The 17,807-nt window shown below is 48.7% G+C and overlaps 1 protein-coding gene across 5 annotated transcripts in view; it reads right to left on the reverse strand.

The window, feature by feature from the left end:
* IRF3 (interferon regulatory factor 3) overlaps positions 1–17,807 on the reverse strand; it is a 430,041-nt gene that overhangs the window by 379,238 nt on the left and 32,996 nt on the right. For all 5 annotated transcript variants that reach the window (XM_069605200.1, XM_069605192.1, XM_069605193.1 and 2 more), the window contains exon 4: positions 10,255–10,334. In XM_069605200.1, coding sequence (XP_069461301.1) covers positions 10,255–10,334 — 80 coding nt within the window. The remainder of the gene's footprint in view (positions 1–10,254; positions 10,335–17,807) is intronic.

Genomic DNA, 17,807 nt, shown 5'->3' on the forward strand with positions numbered 1-17,807 from the left:
CAGCGCGGATTGAGCGGCTGTGACCGCGGGAGCCGTTGCTGGTGTGGCGGGGGCCCCAGTCATTTAACGTGTGCATGGGCGGGCCGGGGACGTGCTGCCCGGCGCCTGTGGTGGTTGATGATGGAGACTTGTTGGTTGTGCGAGAAGCAGCCGGGCCCTGCTGCGCAGAGAGCCGCTGCAACGATGCATGAATACCGTGTCCCGCGGTGAGGACCGGAACGTTCGGGGCGGGCGCTTCCTGCCTCGAGAAGAACCGCTGGGCGGCTGGTCGGTGCATCAGGGGCTGGTCCCGTGACAAATGCAGCGCACACGTGTTGCGGTGCGGCACAGCTAAAGGGGCCCCCGCTGGCATGGCGGAGGCCCTGGCCTACACTGAAAGCATCTGCATTGAGGATAAAGGCAGACTGTCTGTGCGCGAGAGGCGCTGGAGACACGAGGTGCGGCTGGACCCTGATGCATAGGTACTGCTGCGGTGGTGAATACATGCTGTGTCCCGCGGAGCGGGTCCGAAAAGTATGATGCGGGTGCTGCACGCCCAAAACAAGGAGCTCTGTGGAGCAGATTGGACACCTGGAGAACTTGGATTGTGTGTGGTCCCACGTGGACCCGGCGAAGCTGTTGAGGGTAAATGAACTGGCAAGATACGTGTGTCTCCGTGGGCTGCGGGTGAACTGCATTTGGGCGCTGGTGCACCCTCTGATGTCGCACATGGTGGCCACAGGAGGTGACTTAAGGCCCTGTTAATAAACGTGCTCCCTGTACGCCTCATAGGCGCAACTAATCTCCGCCTGCATTGCGTGTGCTAACAAACAGATCATAGCCCACCCAGAGCCGACTGCGCTCGCTGTGGCGCGAGCAAGCTGGACAGTAGCCACCCTGATGCCCCAAGACTCTGGAAGTGCCACAGCAAGAGCACATAGCCCAACTCAGACACGTTTCTTTTTGAAATTAGGGAGGTGCTATGTCGGCGAAGGGGTTGAGGACCAAGACCAAACAACCCACAATGGAGGTTTATGCAAAAGCGCAGAGGACCCCCACAGCGATAGCGCAGAGTACGATTGTGACTCCTGTGGAGGAGGCCCCGGACGGATATAAGCAACAGATCCTGGCGGCCATTACAGAGATGAGCACCAAATGGGGCTCAATGATGGCGGACTTGCGGACAGCCCTGGAGAACAAGATTGATGCGGTGGGCACTGAGTTGACCCTGCTATGACAAGATGTCAGAGCATTGGCGGAGAGAACGAGTGGGCTGGAAAGCGCAGTGAAGACCAATACTGAAGTCAGCACCAATAACGCAACTGAGGTTCACGTGTTAAAACAGCAAGTTGCTAATCTTGAAAACCGAGTGGAGGAGGCGGAAGGGAGGGCGAGAAGGAACAACATACGGGTGGTTGGCCTGCCGGAGGGGGAGGAAGGCCAAGATCCCACGAACTATGTGGAGAACATGATCCTCCAAGAAATAGGAGCAGACAAACTCTCACAGGGGTTCGCGGTGGAGCGAGCGCATCGCGCCCTAATGAGGAAACCACGACCGGGGGCCCCGCCGAGACCGATAATTGCGAGTATCTTGAACTACAGAGACAGGGAGAAGATCCTGGAATATTTCCGCAAGGGCGGTACGATAGAGAAAGCATCCGCCAACATCACGGCGTACCCGGACTACACGATGCTGGTGCAGAGGCAGAGGTATAGATACGTGGATGTCAAGAGGAGGTTACGTGCGGCTGGCATTAAGTATATGCTCCTGTACCCGGCAAAACTGAAGGTGTTGCACAAGAGCAGAGCGTTTTTTTCTGATACGCCGGAGGACGCAGGGTCCTGGCTGGACTGCAGGGTTGCCCAGAACAAGAGGCAGATCGAGATCATCGGGAAAAGGACGACTGAAGTGGCTGTCTCTGGAATATTGTGGGGGTAAGTGGGAGGGGGGCCCTTATTCGGGGAGGATGGCTAGTCCAGATGTACGTTGAATAACTTTTGGGACTTGTGCTCTGCACGGACTGGAATATAGTGAATACAATGCTAGAAGAAGCTGCATAGTGTTAACGTTAAGCGTAAATTTGAAATTAGGAGTAACGGGACGGTAGCAGCCCACCCCTGAGAACTGGTAGTTAAGTGACCACTAGGGCGACTTTACCCTACTGAGCCCTGGGCACAGGGTTGTGCGGGACAGGGCTAGATGTGGGGGTGCCTGAGATCCAGGGATGGACCTGGGCAACAGTTGGGGGGGGTCTTGTTGGGGATGGGTTGGATGGGGGGAGGGGTGCGAGGGGGGAGTTTGGTGAGTTTATTGTTGTTGGGAGTTCTAGTTTATATATGAGCCTACATAGAAGAGCCGTGTGGATGAATCTGTATCGCGAGGGCGGGAGGGATCGACCAGAGGTTGGGAGGGCGATTATTGAGCCATGGGAGAGTTGAAAGTAATTACGTGGAATATCAGAGGTCTTAATAGTTATTTGAAAAGGAATAAGGTCATGCTGTATCTGCGAAGGCAGAAGATAGATATTGCACTGTTGCAGGAGACACACCTGACGCGCGAAAAGATGGAGACGGTGGTGAAGAAATGGAAGGGAGTGGTGGTGGGCTCTCCGTATTCTGCTTATGCTCGAGGGGTACTTACCTGGGTGGCGCCGCATGTCCCGTTCCGGTTGCTACAAGAGGTAGTGGAGACGGATGGGCGGTTGGTCATACTGAGGGGACTGGTTGAAAATAGAGAGATAAGTATCGTGAATTCATATGCCCCCAACCAAAACACAGCGACATATTTCAGAACGCTGTGCACCAACCTTAGTAAGTGTGTGGGTAGTGCGGTGATCTGGGGCGGGGACTTTAACTGTGTGATGGACCCCAAAGTAGATAGGTCAGATGACAAACTTGACAAGCCTGCCCCAGTGGCTAGGGCACTGCGGACACTGTTGGAAGACTTTGGTCTGACAGATGTGTGGAGGACAAGGTCCCCCCAAGAGAGGCAATATTCGCACTACTCTGCCCCACAACAGCTGCACATGAGGCTGGATTATGTTTTTGCCACGGCGGATATACTTGCTGAGATTATCCTGGTAGAATATAAAGCGAGGGTCCTTTCGGATCACTCGCCATTGGTTCTCGGGTGGCAATATTGCCCCCCGAGAGCACGGATTCCAACATGGCGGCTTCGTGCAGAGGCGCTCAAAGATCCAGTTTTCAGAGAAGTCGTCAGGGAAGAGATCCTTAACTATTTTGAGGTGAATACGGGTAGTGTGGATTCTGCGGGCACGTTATGGGAAGCCTTCAAAGTAGTGATGCTAGGGGTTGCCATTGCCAAATCAAAGGGTCTGCAGGGCGGGTTCCTAGCTGACCTGGGAAAAACAGAAGGAGAACTGGAGAGAGTGTTGAAGGGTGGCAGCGTAGATATGGAACGGGTATCTAAACTACAACAGGAGTGTGTGGAGTACTGGGAGAGGCTTTGCAATCTCAACTATAAAAAATACATTGAGAGACAACACACGGGGGGGATAAAACTGGACGCCTTTTAGCATGGCTGTATAAAAGTGAAACTCCTAGAATCCCCATCAGAACAATAACAAGAGAAGATGGGGAGGTAGTGGACACTCAAGAAGGAGTAAACAAGGAGTTTGCGGACTACTATACGGCGCTATATGGGGACAATGAGGGTTGCAGCCAAGAAGAGATATCGGAAACATTGGAAGATATAGGACTGCCTAAGATAAGTGAGGAGGAGAAAGAGGAGCTAGATGCCCCGATCACTCTTGAGGAGCTAGAAGAAGTAGTGAGACAGTTGCCTACTAGCAAGACCCCGGGGGCGGATGGATTCCCGAGTGAATTTTATAAAGTATATAGAGAGGAAGTTCTCCCCCCAATGTTGGAAATGCTCAACGAGGCGTATGAAATAGGACGGCTGCCGGAGTCGCTCAGAGAAGCAATCATAATACTGCTTCCCAAGCCTTATAAACCAGGGCACAGCTGTAGCTCATACAGGCCTCTGTCGATGCTAAACCAGGAGGTCAAAATACTGACGGCTGTCCTGACAAACAGATTGCTGCGAATAATTAGCAAGTTGATACACCCTGACCAGACGGGCTATGTCCCAAACAGGAACATAACCCATAACCATAGGCGGCTCCGACGGGTGATAGAATGGGGTAGTAAGAATGATTGAGAGATGGCGATTGTGTACTTGGACGCAGTGAAAGCTTTTGACTCGGTCAAGTGGCCGTGGCTGCTGGCGGCCGTAAAGGGATATGTGATAGGGCCTGGCTATATCCGATGGGTGGAGATGTTATATAGTGAGCCGCTAGCTAGAGTAAAAACGGGAGCGCTAATATCTGAAAAGTGGCAACTAAGTAGAGGCACCAGGCAGGTGTGCCCCTGGTTTCCGATGCTTTACATTCTGGCCTTGGAGCCCCAGCTATATACCTCAGGCAACAATATAACACAGTAGGTATTGAAGTGGGGGGGGAACGTCACCTGATATCCCTGTATGCGGATGACTTGTTACTATACTTGAGGTACCCGGAAGAAAATCTCCAGTATATTCTGGAGGTGATGGAGAGGGACACGAGGCTGTCCGGGATAGCGGTTAATCCACAGAAATCCAGCATTTTTCCGCTGGGCAGCTATATAAGCACCCCTGTGAGATGACTACCAGTATTACAGACACCGCGGGCGCTCAGCTCTTTCCGATATCTTGGAGTGGATGTGTACCACACGGTTGAAGAAGAGCATAGGCAAAATACTGAGGTAGCGGTTACGAAAATCGAGAAATGTATAAACTTCTGGGTGAAGTTGCCCCTAGCAATGATGGGACGCGGGGCAATGTTGAAGATGGTGGTCCTTCCTACGCTCCTACACTACTTTAGTAATATTCCGTATATGATACCCAAAAAGGTTTTTGCCGAACTGAATAGTATGTGTAGGGACTTCCTGTGGCAGGGTACTCGAAACAGAGTGGCGTTATGGATGCTGCAAAACTTTTATGAAAAAGGGGGGATCAAACTTCCTTATTTTGAGGTCTATTATGTGGCGAGTCAGCTACAATATGTGGCCATATGGCTCTCAGACGAAACGACCCCTGAACTACGGTTGTTTGGACAGGACTGCGTCCCATTCCACTTGAAGGAAATTATCTGGTTGCCTGAGTCTAAAGTGAAACGGTGTTCGAACATGATGATGCTTGGATGGGGAATGTGGCGCAGAGCGTGCCGGATGATGGAAAATCCATTCCCGTGCTCCCAGCAGGTGCCGCTGGCCGCGCTGGTAGGAGATGATGAGCAACTGAGGGTGATTATCCGGACCCACTGGGAATTGGTGGGGTTGGTGACCTTAGGGGATATATGGCGGGAAGGGGTCATTACGGATTTCGGAGTGCTTGAGGAAGAAATGGGGTTGCATTCGGGCCAATATATTGCATATCATAGAATTGTACGGAGAATTCGGAACACGTGGCCTGAAACTGTATTAGAGGGGGAACTGGATGCTTTCTTGGGGCAATATATGATGTTTCTGAGGGAGGGCACGAGATCTCTAGACTGTATGAGATGGTGATGCATAAGGTCGGGTAGGAGCCGACGCAGCTAATGTTGGACTGTGAGGCGGAAGTGGGAGCCCCGATGGAAGATGGGATGTGGGAATGCGCCCTTGGGTAACACAAAAGGGTGTCTAGGAATGCGAGATTAAAACAAATACAGTTGTATGTGACACACAGAGCATACTTGACACCTTTGAGGATATCCAGGTTTGCGAAGGCTGGTAGACAGCCATGTCCCAAATGCGATGAGGAAAAGGCAGATATGACGCATATGTTTTGGTCATGCCCAGTAATTGGGCGTTTCTGGGGGGAAGTGGCACAAAAATTAACGGAAAAAGGGATCACGATCATCGTAGACACTGCTTGGGCCTGCTTGCTGGGAGGGTTCCCCAGATCACAAAAACTTAAACATGTTGGAAAGCTCAAGGACTTAGCATACGTGCTTGCGAAAAGAAGAATTGCTATGGGGTGGAAAACGTGTCACAAGCCACAAATAGATGTATGGTGGAGGGAACTGCAGAAATGGGCGGAGGCTGAAACGGTGGTATGGCAAGAAGCGAGTAGCGCAGGGGGAGGGGAGGAGGCAGGAAACCTGATGGCATGGAAGTCATTAATAGCAGAATTATTTGGTACGATACAAGACCTGGCAGAATCCACGGGAAGTGATACCCCGCCACAGACAGTGAATACAGGGCGCGAAACATGAATAGGCTCATAAGGGGGCATTGTAGGGGGGGAGCAGTGCGCATGATTATTCAATGAACAGTTGATCTATTATATAATGCACTGCATGTTTGCTTTATATTATTGTTTGGTTTGAAAAATTAATAAAATTTGTTTAAAATAAAAAAGAAAAAAAAGCTATGCCGATGACACCCAGGTCATCCTCGAACTCTCTGGCTCTTACCCCACTGATGCACAGGCCATTTCGGCCATTTACTCAATCATTCACTCCTGGATGGCTCCCAACTGTATGGCTTTGAATGCCGATAAAACCGAGCTCTTCATCGCCGCCTCCAGTCACATGCTAAAGAACCTCTCTGCTGACTATGCCTCCCTTCTTATAGCCAATGTCTGCATCCCTGTTGTTCAAAGGATTAAGATGCTCGAGGTCACTATTGATGCCGAACTCACCATGCGCTCTCATGTGGTCAAAACTCGGGCCACATGCGGCTGGATCAACAAACAGCTCTGTTCACTACGCCCCTTTCTTTCTGTAAACAACATATCCCTCCTGGCATCCGCCCTTATTAATCCAAGGCTAGACTACTGCAATAGCCTTCTGGCTGGTACATCGTCTGCCAACATCGTAGCTCTTCAGACCATTCAAAGTGGGGCTGTTTGTGCGGTACTTGGTCTACCAAGAAGGCATTCTATTACCGAGGCCCGTAGAAAACTAGACTAGCTTTCAATCAGGCACAGGGTATCTTTTAAGATACTAACACTCACATTCAAATGCCTGAATGCCATTGCACCCAGTTACCTCTCCGCACGGATTCATCGCTACATCCCAGGACGCTCTCTCCGGTCAGTGGAACAGGCAAGACTGTCTCAGCCTCGTTTCCGCCTGGCCAAATTTGGAAAAACGAACTTAGACGTCCTTGCTCCAGCATTGTGGAATTCCATCCCACTTCACATCAAGTCACCCCCTTCCTTGGTCGACTTTAAAAAGAATCTGAAGACCTTTCTTTTTACCGCTTCCTATTTCTGTGCTCTCGGTTTCTTATTTTTTCTCTCACTTCTGATTGTTCGTTCTGTCTTGTTTTACGTGCGCCGTGAGGCCTGCGGGCGAATTGGTGCTCTATCAAGAATTAAAATAAATAAAAATAAATAAATGTTCACAATTCTAACTAGGTGTGGCATTGCCAACATTCACAATTTAGTCAGGGTCTGGCACATGCTAATGTTCACAATTCTAACCAAGTTTGGCATTACCAACATTCACAATTCTGTCTGGGTCTGGCGCAGGCTAATGTTCACAATTCTAACTAGGTGTGGCTTTGCCAACATTCACAATCGTGTCCAGATGTGACGCAGGCCAACATTCACAATTCTAACCAAGTGTGGCACTTGCCAACATTCACAATCCCATCTAGGTGCGACGCAAGCTAATGTTCACAATTCTAACCAAATGTGGCACTCGCTATCATGTACAATTCTGACCGGGTCCGGCGCCGACCAATGTTCACAATTCTCTCTAAATGTTGGACTACTTAACATTCACAATTCTGTCTGGGTCTGGTGCTGGCAAGTGTTCACAATTCTAACTAATTGTGGCATTGCTAACATTCACAATCCTGTCTGGGTCTGGCACATGCTAATGTTCACAATTCTCTCTAAATGTTGGACTACTTAAAATTCACAATTCTGTCTGGGTCTGGCACAGGCTAATGCTCACAATTCTAATTGGGTGCAGCATTGCTAACATTCACAGTTCTTAGGTAAAATAGTGTTGAATGGCAGGGTTTTCCGGAGTTGAGTAATTGCTCTACTCCCCACCCATGCCACACTTACTTTGGTGGTTGCTGCTGGTTGACGGTTGGTCGCTGGCTTCCCCTGCTGACACCTGCAGACACAACCTGAAGCCGCCACTGTAGGAGCCAACACTTTGCCTTGGGGCCCTTCGCTGCAGGGGCTGCCAGGCAGAGGGCTGCCCAGGTGTGTCCTTGATGAGGGAGTAGTGGACAAATCAGGTCGGGAAGTAGGTCTGGGAGGTGGGATATGGGTGAATCAGGAAGCGGGAGGCTGGGGAACACAAACCACGCAAACTGGCCTATCAGGATGGGGGGAGGCGGGCTGGGAGGCGGAATGAGGGAGGAAGGGAAGCAGAGAGGTAATGGGGAACGGGGACTGCAGGCAGAGACGGGGGGGCGAAACCACAGACCAAATTAACTAAAACAAAGGCCCAGGAGGGTCTTCAGTAGGCCCAAACTCACCTGCCTGCCTGTTCAAATGCAGGGAGAAAGGAGCAGGCTCGATGGTCTCCTGGGAAAAGCAGATCTTTCCAGCCTATCAGTGTGGGGGGCAGGCTGGGAGGCGGGAGGAGGGAGGAAGGGAAGCAGAGAGGTAGTGGGGAACGGGGCCTGCAGGCAGGGCCAGGGGGCCCAAACCACAGACCAAATTAACTTAAACAAAGGCCCAGGAGGGTCTTCAGTAGGCCCAAACTCACCTGCGCCGCCTGTTCAAATGCGACGAGCAGGGAGCAGGCTCGTTGGTAGCCTGGGAAAGGGAGATCTTTCTAGCCTATTAGGGTGGGGGGTGCAGGCTGCGAGGCGGGAGGAGAGAGAAAGGGAAGCGGAGAGTAGTGGGGAACAGGGATGGCAGCCAGGGCCAAGGGGACCAAACCACGGACCAAATTAACTAAAACAAAGGCCCAGGAGGGTCTTCAGTCGGCCCAAACTCACCTGAGCCGCCTGTTCAAAACAAGTGAAAGTGGCCATGTACCAGCCCTAAGGAAATGGATTTTTTGAGAGAGCCATTTGTTTCATAAAAGGAGCATTTAATTAGCCACAGTCTCTAGTATGGACTCATAGAACAGTGTTATGGATGCAATTATAGTGCATAGGTTGACTCCCAGTGACCAGTGCCACCACAGAATTATCTCCTTTTCACATGTTAAGAGAATGATTGACAGAGTGAACGCTAGCTCTTGCGTGGCTACCCATGGTAAGGGAAGATGCAAACATAGACATGAGAGAAGTGATAAAGAGAAAACAGAAAAATAAAAATGGCATGAAAACCTGGTATGACAGATTCAGGGCTGTGTAAAAGACAACAGTAGAAGAAGGTGAGATGGTTAAGATCCAACTGCCCTACAAGCACAGAGCCACTGGTTTTAGGTTCATCCAAACACAGACTCCTGGGGAAAGAAACAAATCAAGTCTGCACCCAAGATGGCAAAAAGCCTAACTTAGAGTAGCATTGTTTTCAAAGAAGCCTCAAAGGATGCAGAATGATGGAATATTGGGACGGAGGTGCCCCATTGGGAGTATGGCGGCAGCGCACCAGTAAACCAGTACTAAAGAAGGACTAGAACATGCTGCCAGAGGAGTCATAAAAGAGTTGAGAGTGTTTCCTCACCAGGAAAAAACAAACCAATGATCATGAGGAATCAAGAAGAGGAAAGTGAAGAGGTTGATCTGTTGGACAGTAATGTGTACACTTGGCATGGAAGAATGAGAAGGAAGCCAGCTAGGTAAAATTACTTTATAAAGGGATCACCCTCATCACAGTTCTCAAAAAAAGAGGTATATGGAGTGAGTATAATCTTTTGATGTCTAAGGAGGTGGCCGATCTCACGAGACGCAGGGCAGTAAGAGAGGTGCTGCAGAGTAGGGCTAGAAAGGTAAAGAGCAGGGAAGAAGCCAGGGGCCCACCTCCTCAATGAACCATCAGAAAAGATATACTTACCTTCATAAAATGCATGCTTATGTTTAACCATAAATAAACAGCACTTCTATATGCATCAGCCTTCAAAGTGTCAATTTGATGGGTCAGCTACAGCAGCTGTCCTGAGATACTGACAGATAAAGGCTCTTAAGGGTAAAAAGACAGTGACAATCCCAGATCTCTGTGTGATATCACAAACTACCCACAATGCATCTGCACACTTCCCTGGTTGTAGATGCTCAAACACACCAGGCTTTGACGTTTAATAACTATGAGCAGACTGGAAGCTCCCTCTTCCCCTTTACTGCCCCCTTATCTTGCCTGACCACGTCACGCACCATGAGCTCCAGGTTGTCAACGTCTGACCAAGGACTTTCGGACTCGCTTTGTTCCTGTGTCTCTTCACTGACTTGTGGACCTGTAAGAAAGAAACAGAGAGTAGACTTTGAGCAGCGAGAAGGGAGGAAGAAAAGGAATTCGGTTTTCTATGCACTCCATGTATGTGTTTATTATTGTGTTCCCCTGGGTGTACGTGTTGTGCCATTGAGTGGTTTTGTATGTGTGTCTGAGAATGCCAGTTTATGCACTTGGGCACTTTGTGCCTTGACTGCCCATGTTGTACTTCTGGGTGTGCTCGTTTGTGTTGCTGAGTGTACTGGGAGGATAGCTCAGGGGCAATGTGCTCGCCTTGGAAGCAAGACGACACCGAGCAACACAGGTTCGACCCCGGGTCTGCGCTTAGAAGCCTCTGGGTATTAAGCGCGTTATAAATAACAAATCATATCATATAATTTGCCTGTGTATGATGTTGTTGTCTCTGCCTGATAGTGGTTGACTGTGTTTACGAATGGCCCTGGGTCAACGTGTGGCTTCCCCAGGGCATGCCAATCTAAAATCCGTTGTGCTCTCAGCCATGACTCCAAGAATCGACCGCCCTTCAACTAATCTACTCTACCATACAAGCCTGGATGGCCACCAACGGCCTCTGCTTGAATGGGGACAAAACTGAAATCCTCATTTTAGGCCAGAAGCCCACTCTCGCCAACCTCAACCCACTATACACTAACTTTAACATAGACAACTGCATTATCCCAGTCCTATCATCAGTCAAAACACTAGGAGTCCACATAGATGCCACCCTATCTATGGATAAACAAGTAAGCGCAATAGTCTCGGCCTCGGCATTAAGCACCAAACTCGTCAGCGCAATAAAACCTTTCTTAACTAAAGATAACTGCCTGCCCATAGCAAGAGCCACCACTGGAGCTAAGCTGGATTACTGCAACGCACTCCTAGCCGGCACATCCAAGAACAACCTATCAAAGCTCCAAACCACCCAAAATAACGCTCTCAGAGCAGCGCTCAGCATACCAAAAAGAGAGCACATCATTCTAGCTAGGAAAGCTGTCCATTGGCTCCCAGTCAAGGATAGGATTGCTTTCAAAATCCTCACCACGACGCATAAATGCATCAACCATACAGCACAATCCTACCTATCCGGCACCCTGTCTAGATCCCAGTCCATAAGACCTACCAGATCTACATACACCAACCGTCTCATCATACCACGCATCAATAGATCCAAGGCAGGAGGTATAGGCTTCCCCTACCTGGCACCAAAGCTTTGGAACACACTGCCCACTAACCTCAGAGCAGAAACATCCCTCCTCTTTTCAGGAAACAACTCAAAACTGCTCTCTTCAACTAACATGCGCATCTGCCCACCCTCTTGCTCTCTATTTACATGTACCTTAACCATTGCCCAATGTAACCAAGGGCACAGCTGTATGTAACTAAGTCTAAGAAACACTGTAACTAGCACCACGATGCCTTAGTTCTGATGTGCACTTAACAAATGCAAATAAATAAAATAAATAATAAAATAAATGACTGTGGGTGTGCTTGCCTATAGAGCTGGGTTTGCTGTCAAACAAAACACAAACTGCCAAGGATTGAATACTTATATAGGGATACAAAATCCTTCTTTCTAATGGATTGTGTCCTCCCATGTATTCCTCATCTTTGATAAACTCCTTCCAGCGTCAGCTGCTTCAGAAACATTTTCTCTGTGGATGGCACAGTGCGGCGTTGACTCAATGTCCCTCGAGGGCCTCTGTCCACTCTCGAGCATGATGTCACCTACAGTACATGTAGCACGCACTGCGCCTGTTACTTCAGTTCTGTTTTTTCACTGTACAGTTCGCTTCGGATGCGGTGCGATTTCGTTGTTTCGACAATTATTTATCAATAATGTCGACTCCAAAGACGGCTTTCAAGAAATGCATGGATTGTGGGGCCAAGAAGTCCATTACAGACTCACACACCATTAGTCTCTGAGGTCTCGGGCTTCAGCACAAGACAGAGAACTACGGTTCCTGTAGGTACATGACAGGAAAGGTGCTTAAAGGGAGTAAAGGGAAACTCTCTACGGGTTGGCCGCTGTATAAATCCCCATTGATGACTCATTCGAAGAGGAGATCTTCCGATTAAAGGATTTCGAGGGGGGAGTTCACCACCACGGAAGTGCTCCAAGAAGTGCTCACGATCTTGCAGTGGGTCCCATCACTTGTTGCCATCGGCTACTCGTAAGAAGGCCATGGAAAACATCACAGATCCAGTTCAACATCTTCTGACTCCTCTGCCGAGTGCAAGGTATCTTGTCCACGTAAGTGCCTCTAAGGCCGAGTGGGAGGCTTTTCATCTTCAGATGTTAAAAACTTTGAGGAGGCAGCTCCGGCTTCTTATATAGAAGCGAAAAAGTCCTATGACCCCATTATGCCTTCTCAGGCCGAGAAGTTGTCTCCAAAGGTTTCGGCTTGCACGTGCTCGAGCCAAGGCTCTAAACCTTCGACCCCTCAAGTGCATTCGAAGCCTCAAGTCGAGGAGAGGCCTAAACCTCATTCCTTTGTGACTCCGTCAAGCCACAGGTTGAGTTCTTCGACCCTTACCTAAAAAGGACCTTTTAAGTCTAGGTCATCCATTTTCGAGGAAAATGAGATCTCCGACCAGGACAGTCCTCCTTTTGGGCTTGAGTATGGAAACCCTAAATGTTCCAGAGGCTCTAATTTCAGAGGAATCTAGAATGGAACACTTGTTTGACTCTTTGAAGAATGCAAGTGGCCTTGATACCGCTCCTGGGGCAGATTTTGCAACATCAGATCGCTTTGACCATGAAGAGGCCTCATACAGGTCACTCATGAATAGGGTCACAGAGTATCTGGGATAGGGAAGGTCTTCTACACTTTTTCAGCAAGATGATCTAACTGACATTTTGCACAAGGTCCTCAGAAGAATACTGTTTTACCATTCCACTCTGCTTTACAGAAAAGGGTAATGGCAACTTGGGAAACCCTGGATACAAACCCTGCAGTGAACAAAAATCTCACAAACAAAAATAAGCCATCTAGTGTACACCCGGATTTTCTATCCAAACACCTGACTCCAGAGTTTGGTAGTGCAGGCTGCCACTTCAACATCCAGGCCTGCGCCTACCCGACTATACCACCTGACGGGGATGATAAGAGATTCAAAATTCTAGCTAAGAGAGTTTTCTCTGCTTGTAGTATGGTGTTGAAAGCTATTAACACTACTTGTGCCGTAGTCAAATTTGCCTTTACGATATGGGACGTCGTAGCCATGGCTGCAGAACATATCCCTGAAGGGAAGGGAAGGAAAGGGAAGGTTTCAGAACATTATTATAGATGGTAAGGTAGCCATGTGCAAGTACTTGCAGTCTGGACTGGATTCTGCCGACAGTGTCAGCAGGGCCATAGCAGCCAGTACTGTGACACGCAGATTTGCTTGGCTGCGGAAATCTGGCTTTGCACCCGATGTTCAATCTAGGTTATTGAACATGCCTTTTGATGGGTCCCATCTCTTTGCAAGCAAAGCAGATGAGATTCTAGAGAAGCTCCAAACTTCTAAAGCGGCAGCTAAATCGCTTAGCGAGGCAATACGGCAGCTGTAAATGTCCCATACCACTTCCCAAGGTTGGAGGGGTCGGCCCTTTCATTATTACATGTCCTTCGGAAGGGCAAGGGGCCAGGCAAACCAAAGAGGCCAGAAAAGATTTCCTCAAGGTTGACGAGGTTGTGGTATAAAGTCTGCCAAAGAGGCAGCCTCCTTGCCATCAGTCTCTACAACAGCTCTCTGAGTCCTTGGTCCACAGGACTGTTGTGGGAGGGGTGGGGGGCTCAATCAGCATTTGGAAGAATGGTAGGGTATTACCTCTGATGCTTGGGCCTTGCAGACCGTAGCCCAGGGTAACTTCCTCCCATTCTTAAAAAGGTCTCCAGAACATCCACCAGGGGCCACTCCCTCAGGATCCCAGATTGGTTCCTTTTGCAGGAGGTCTCCATCCTGCTGGAGAAAGGTGCCATAGAGCCAGGACCTGTAGCAGAGAGGAACTTTTTGATCCCCAAAAAGGAAGGAGGATTGAGACCCATCCTCAGGAAGAACAAGTTCAAAAGGGTTACTCTTTCTCAGATCCTTCAGGCCCTCTCGCTCCAGGATTGGATGCTATCATTGGACCTTCAGGATGCTTTCTTTCATGTGCCTATTCATTACAAGAACAGGACGTACCTAAGGTTTGCCATTGGCAGTTCTCACTTTGGGTTCTACCATTCGGACTCGCCTCTGCCCGAAGTTTTTCACAAAGTTGATGGTGGTGGAGGCAGTAAGTCTCAGGAGGGTGGAGATTCACATCTATCCCTACCTGGACGATTGGCTGATCAGGGCCCATTCTCCCAGACAGGTCCTGGAACATCTCAGCATCACCTGCCACTCTCTCCACAGACTGGGCTTCTCCCTCATTTTCAAGAAGTCCCAAATGATACCTTATGAAAAGCTGTAATTCATTGGAGCAGTCCTGGATGCTTCCTCTGGGAAAGCCTCGCCACCCGAGGTGAGGGCTTAACACATTCGGCAGATGGTTGACAAGTTCCAGAATGCCGAACATCTTCCGGCATTCCATTTTTTTGAGGTTGCTCGGCCTCATGGCATCCTACATTTTCCTGGTGCCAGACTTGTCTGACAATGAAGTCTCTCCAATGGGCCCTCAGTTCTCAGTGGTCTCAATTCTCTGGCAGAATGATAGACCTACTTCAGATCCCAAGCAAGTTTGTGCAGGATCTGCTGTGGTGGGCCTGCGAGGGGAACGTGTTGGAAGGGGGAACCCTTTTAGCACCCATGGCCAGAGACCAGGGTCCAAACTACACATAAACCTTTTGGAGCTGAGAAAGTCAGACTAGCGCTGATGGCCTTTCTGCCCTCTGTATGGGGGGATAACGTCCTGATAACAACAGACAACACGATGGCCATGTACTACCTAAACAAGAGAAGTGCGGTAGAATCTCTACTCCTGTGCAGAGAGGCAATGCAGCTCTGGTTTCGGGGCATTGCAAGAAGGAATCTCTCTCACGGCCGTTCACCTTGCCGGAGAAGAGAACACGGCTGCAGATGCTCTGAGCAGGCAGAGCACAGTCTCCCATGAGTGGGACTTTGCTCAGGATGTCCTTCTAGAGATCTTCCCCCTTTGAGGAACCCCTCAAGTTGATCTGTTCACGTCCAGTGTCAACTGGAAGTGTAACATGTTCTGCTCCAGGGAATTACCTCGGAGTGGAGCTCCGGGAGATGCGTTTGTAGTGGACTGGGCATTTCGACTTCTGTACGTGTTCCCTCTGGTCCCTTTCATTCCTCATGTCCTCAGGAGGTTGAGGAAGTTTGGGATTGCTCAGCATTGCGCCAGAAGCACGTGGTACCCGGACATTCTGGACATGTCCATCTGTCCATCTGTCCTCCGATACCTCTTCCCCAGAGGACTTACTTTCGCAAGAGGGAGGTCACATTCTTCACCCGGAGATCAGGACTCTCAACCTTCATGCGTTATTTCTGAGAGGTTGAGATACAAAGATTGGGACTTCTAGAAGATGTAATGGAAGTGTTGCTTTTGGCTAGAAGGCCAGCAGCAAAGTCTCTGTACCGTTGCCATTGAAATATGTTTTGCAGCTGGTGCAGAGCTAGGAATGTGGATGCTTTTGTTTGTGACACACCAATGGTGTGTCCTTTTTGCTTCATGTGGCCAACCAAGGGCTCTACAGTGGCACTATAAAAGGATACCTGGCAGTGCTATCCATTTTGAAGCAATCGCCAGTGCAGGAATCCTATTTCAAGATCCCTATCGTAGTCCAATTTTTGGAAGGGCTCACTAATGTGCTCCCTCCAGTCCCTTTCATTATACCAGTTGGGGACTTGAGCCATGTGCTCAAATACCTCCTGTGTGCTCTTTTTGAGCCGCTACATTCATGTGCTCTAAGGATGTTGACTCTCAAAAAGATTTTCCTCACGGCCATTACATCAGCGTGTAGAGTCAGTAAACTACAGGCTTTTTCATGTAAGCCACCTTTTTCAAGCAAAAGGTTGTTTTGAGCGTCTGTCCCACCTTTCTACCAAATGTAGTTTCATAGTTTTACCTTGCTCAAAAAATTGATCTTCCTATTTTTTATCCTCCACCTCATCCTTCTAAGGAGGAGGAAAGACTCCATTGTCTTGACCCTAAGAGAGCGTTGAGTTTTTACATCTCTAGGATGGCAAATCTTTGACAAGACAACAAATTGTTTGTGGGTTACATGGGTCACAAGCAAGGACTGACTGTGACCAAGCAAACCTTGTCCCACTGGATTATTCTATGCATTTCAGAATCCTATAATTTAGTGGGTAAAAATGTTCCTGTGGGCCTGCGGGCGCATTCTACTAGGGGTGTGGCCACTTCATAGGCTTTACAGAGAGGGGTACCAGTACAAGATGTCTGTGCTGCTGCCACTTGGTACTCTCTGCATACATTTTCAAAACAATACTGCCTTGACTCTGCCAGACAGTAGGCAGGATTTGGGAAGGCTGTACTTCACAGCATTAATAATAAGTACATTCTTACTCCCATCTCCTACACATACTGCTTTGGGAGTTTATCAGAGATGAAGAATACGTGGGAGGACACAATCCATTTGAAGAACATATTACTTAACCCTGTTAATGTTCTTTCAACTAAATGTTCCTCCCACGTATGCCTCATGGCCCCTCCCATCACACCCCTCACATTATTCCCCTCAGTAGAATTTCCGTGTATTACACCTTCCTCTCTTTACTGTCTGGTCGTTTTGACCTCGCAAATGTCTGTGCTCTAAAGAGAGGGTAAAAACTAGAACTGAAGTAATGGGCGCAGTGTTTGTTAAATGAACTGTCAGTGACAACATGCTAGAGAGCGGACTGGGCTTTCGAGGGACATTCTGTGTACAGCCGCTTGAAAAGGAGCATTGGTAGGGTGAGATGGAAAGAGGATGTGAACTTAGAAATATTGACGGCGGTGAGAGGACCGGGTGAAGGGGGGATTGCGAGTAGACTGTACAAACATGTTGTTTCTAAATACAAGGAGAATGTGAAACTGAGGGAAGAATGGAATCAGCAATTGGGGTGTGTTATCACGAGAGAGGAATGATAGAGATGTGTAGTAATGTGAAACTTTGTTCACTGAATCTGGGTGAAAGATCTAGACAGATAAAAATTTTGAACAGGGTTTATTTGAGCCTGAAAAGAATGATGAAACGGGGTATGTCTGATTCTGATGATTGTTGGAAATGTTTGAGTGATGTTGGTACATTAGAACACATGTTCTGGCAATGTCCAAGAATTCGTGGATTTTGGTCTGATATTTGTCGGATGTGCCTTGTGTGTTAGAGACTGACACTGATCTGGACTTCAAAACGATGATTTTAGCAGGTAACAGTCTATTGAATGATCTTACTATGTCACAAAAAAGATTCTTGTTCACAGGGGCATTAGTAGGTAAAAAAATGTACTTTGCATTTGGAAGTCACAAACTTTGCCACTGTCGACT

Source organism: Ambystoma mexicanum, chromosome 1p, assembly GCF_040938575.1.
Source record: "Ambystoma mexicanum isolate Mex_15411 chromosome 1p, UKY_AmexF1_1, whole genome shotgun sequence".
NCBI classification, from domain to species: Eukaryota; Metazoa; Chordata; class Amphibia; order Caudata; family Ambystomatidae; genus Ambystoma; species Ambystoma mexicanum.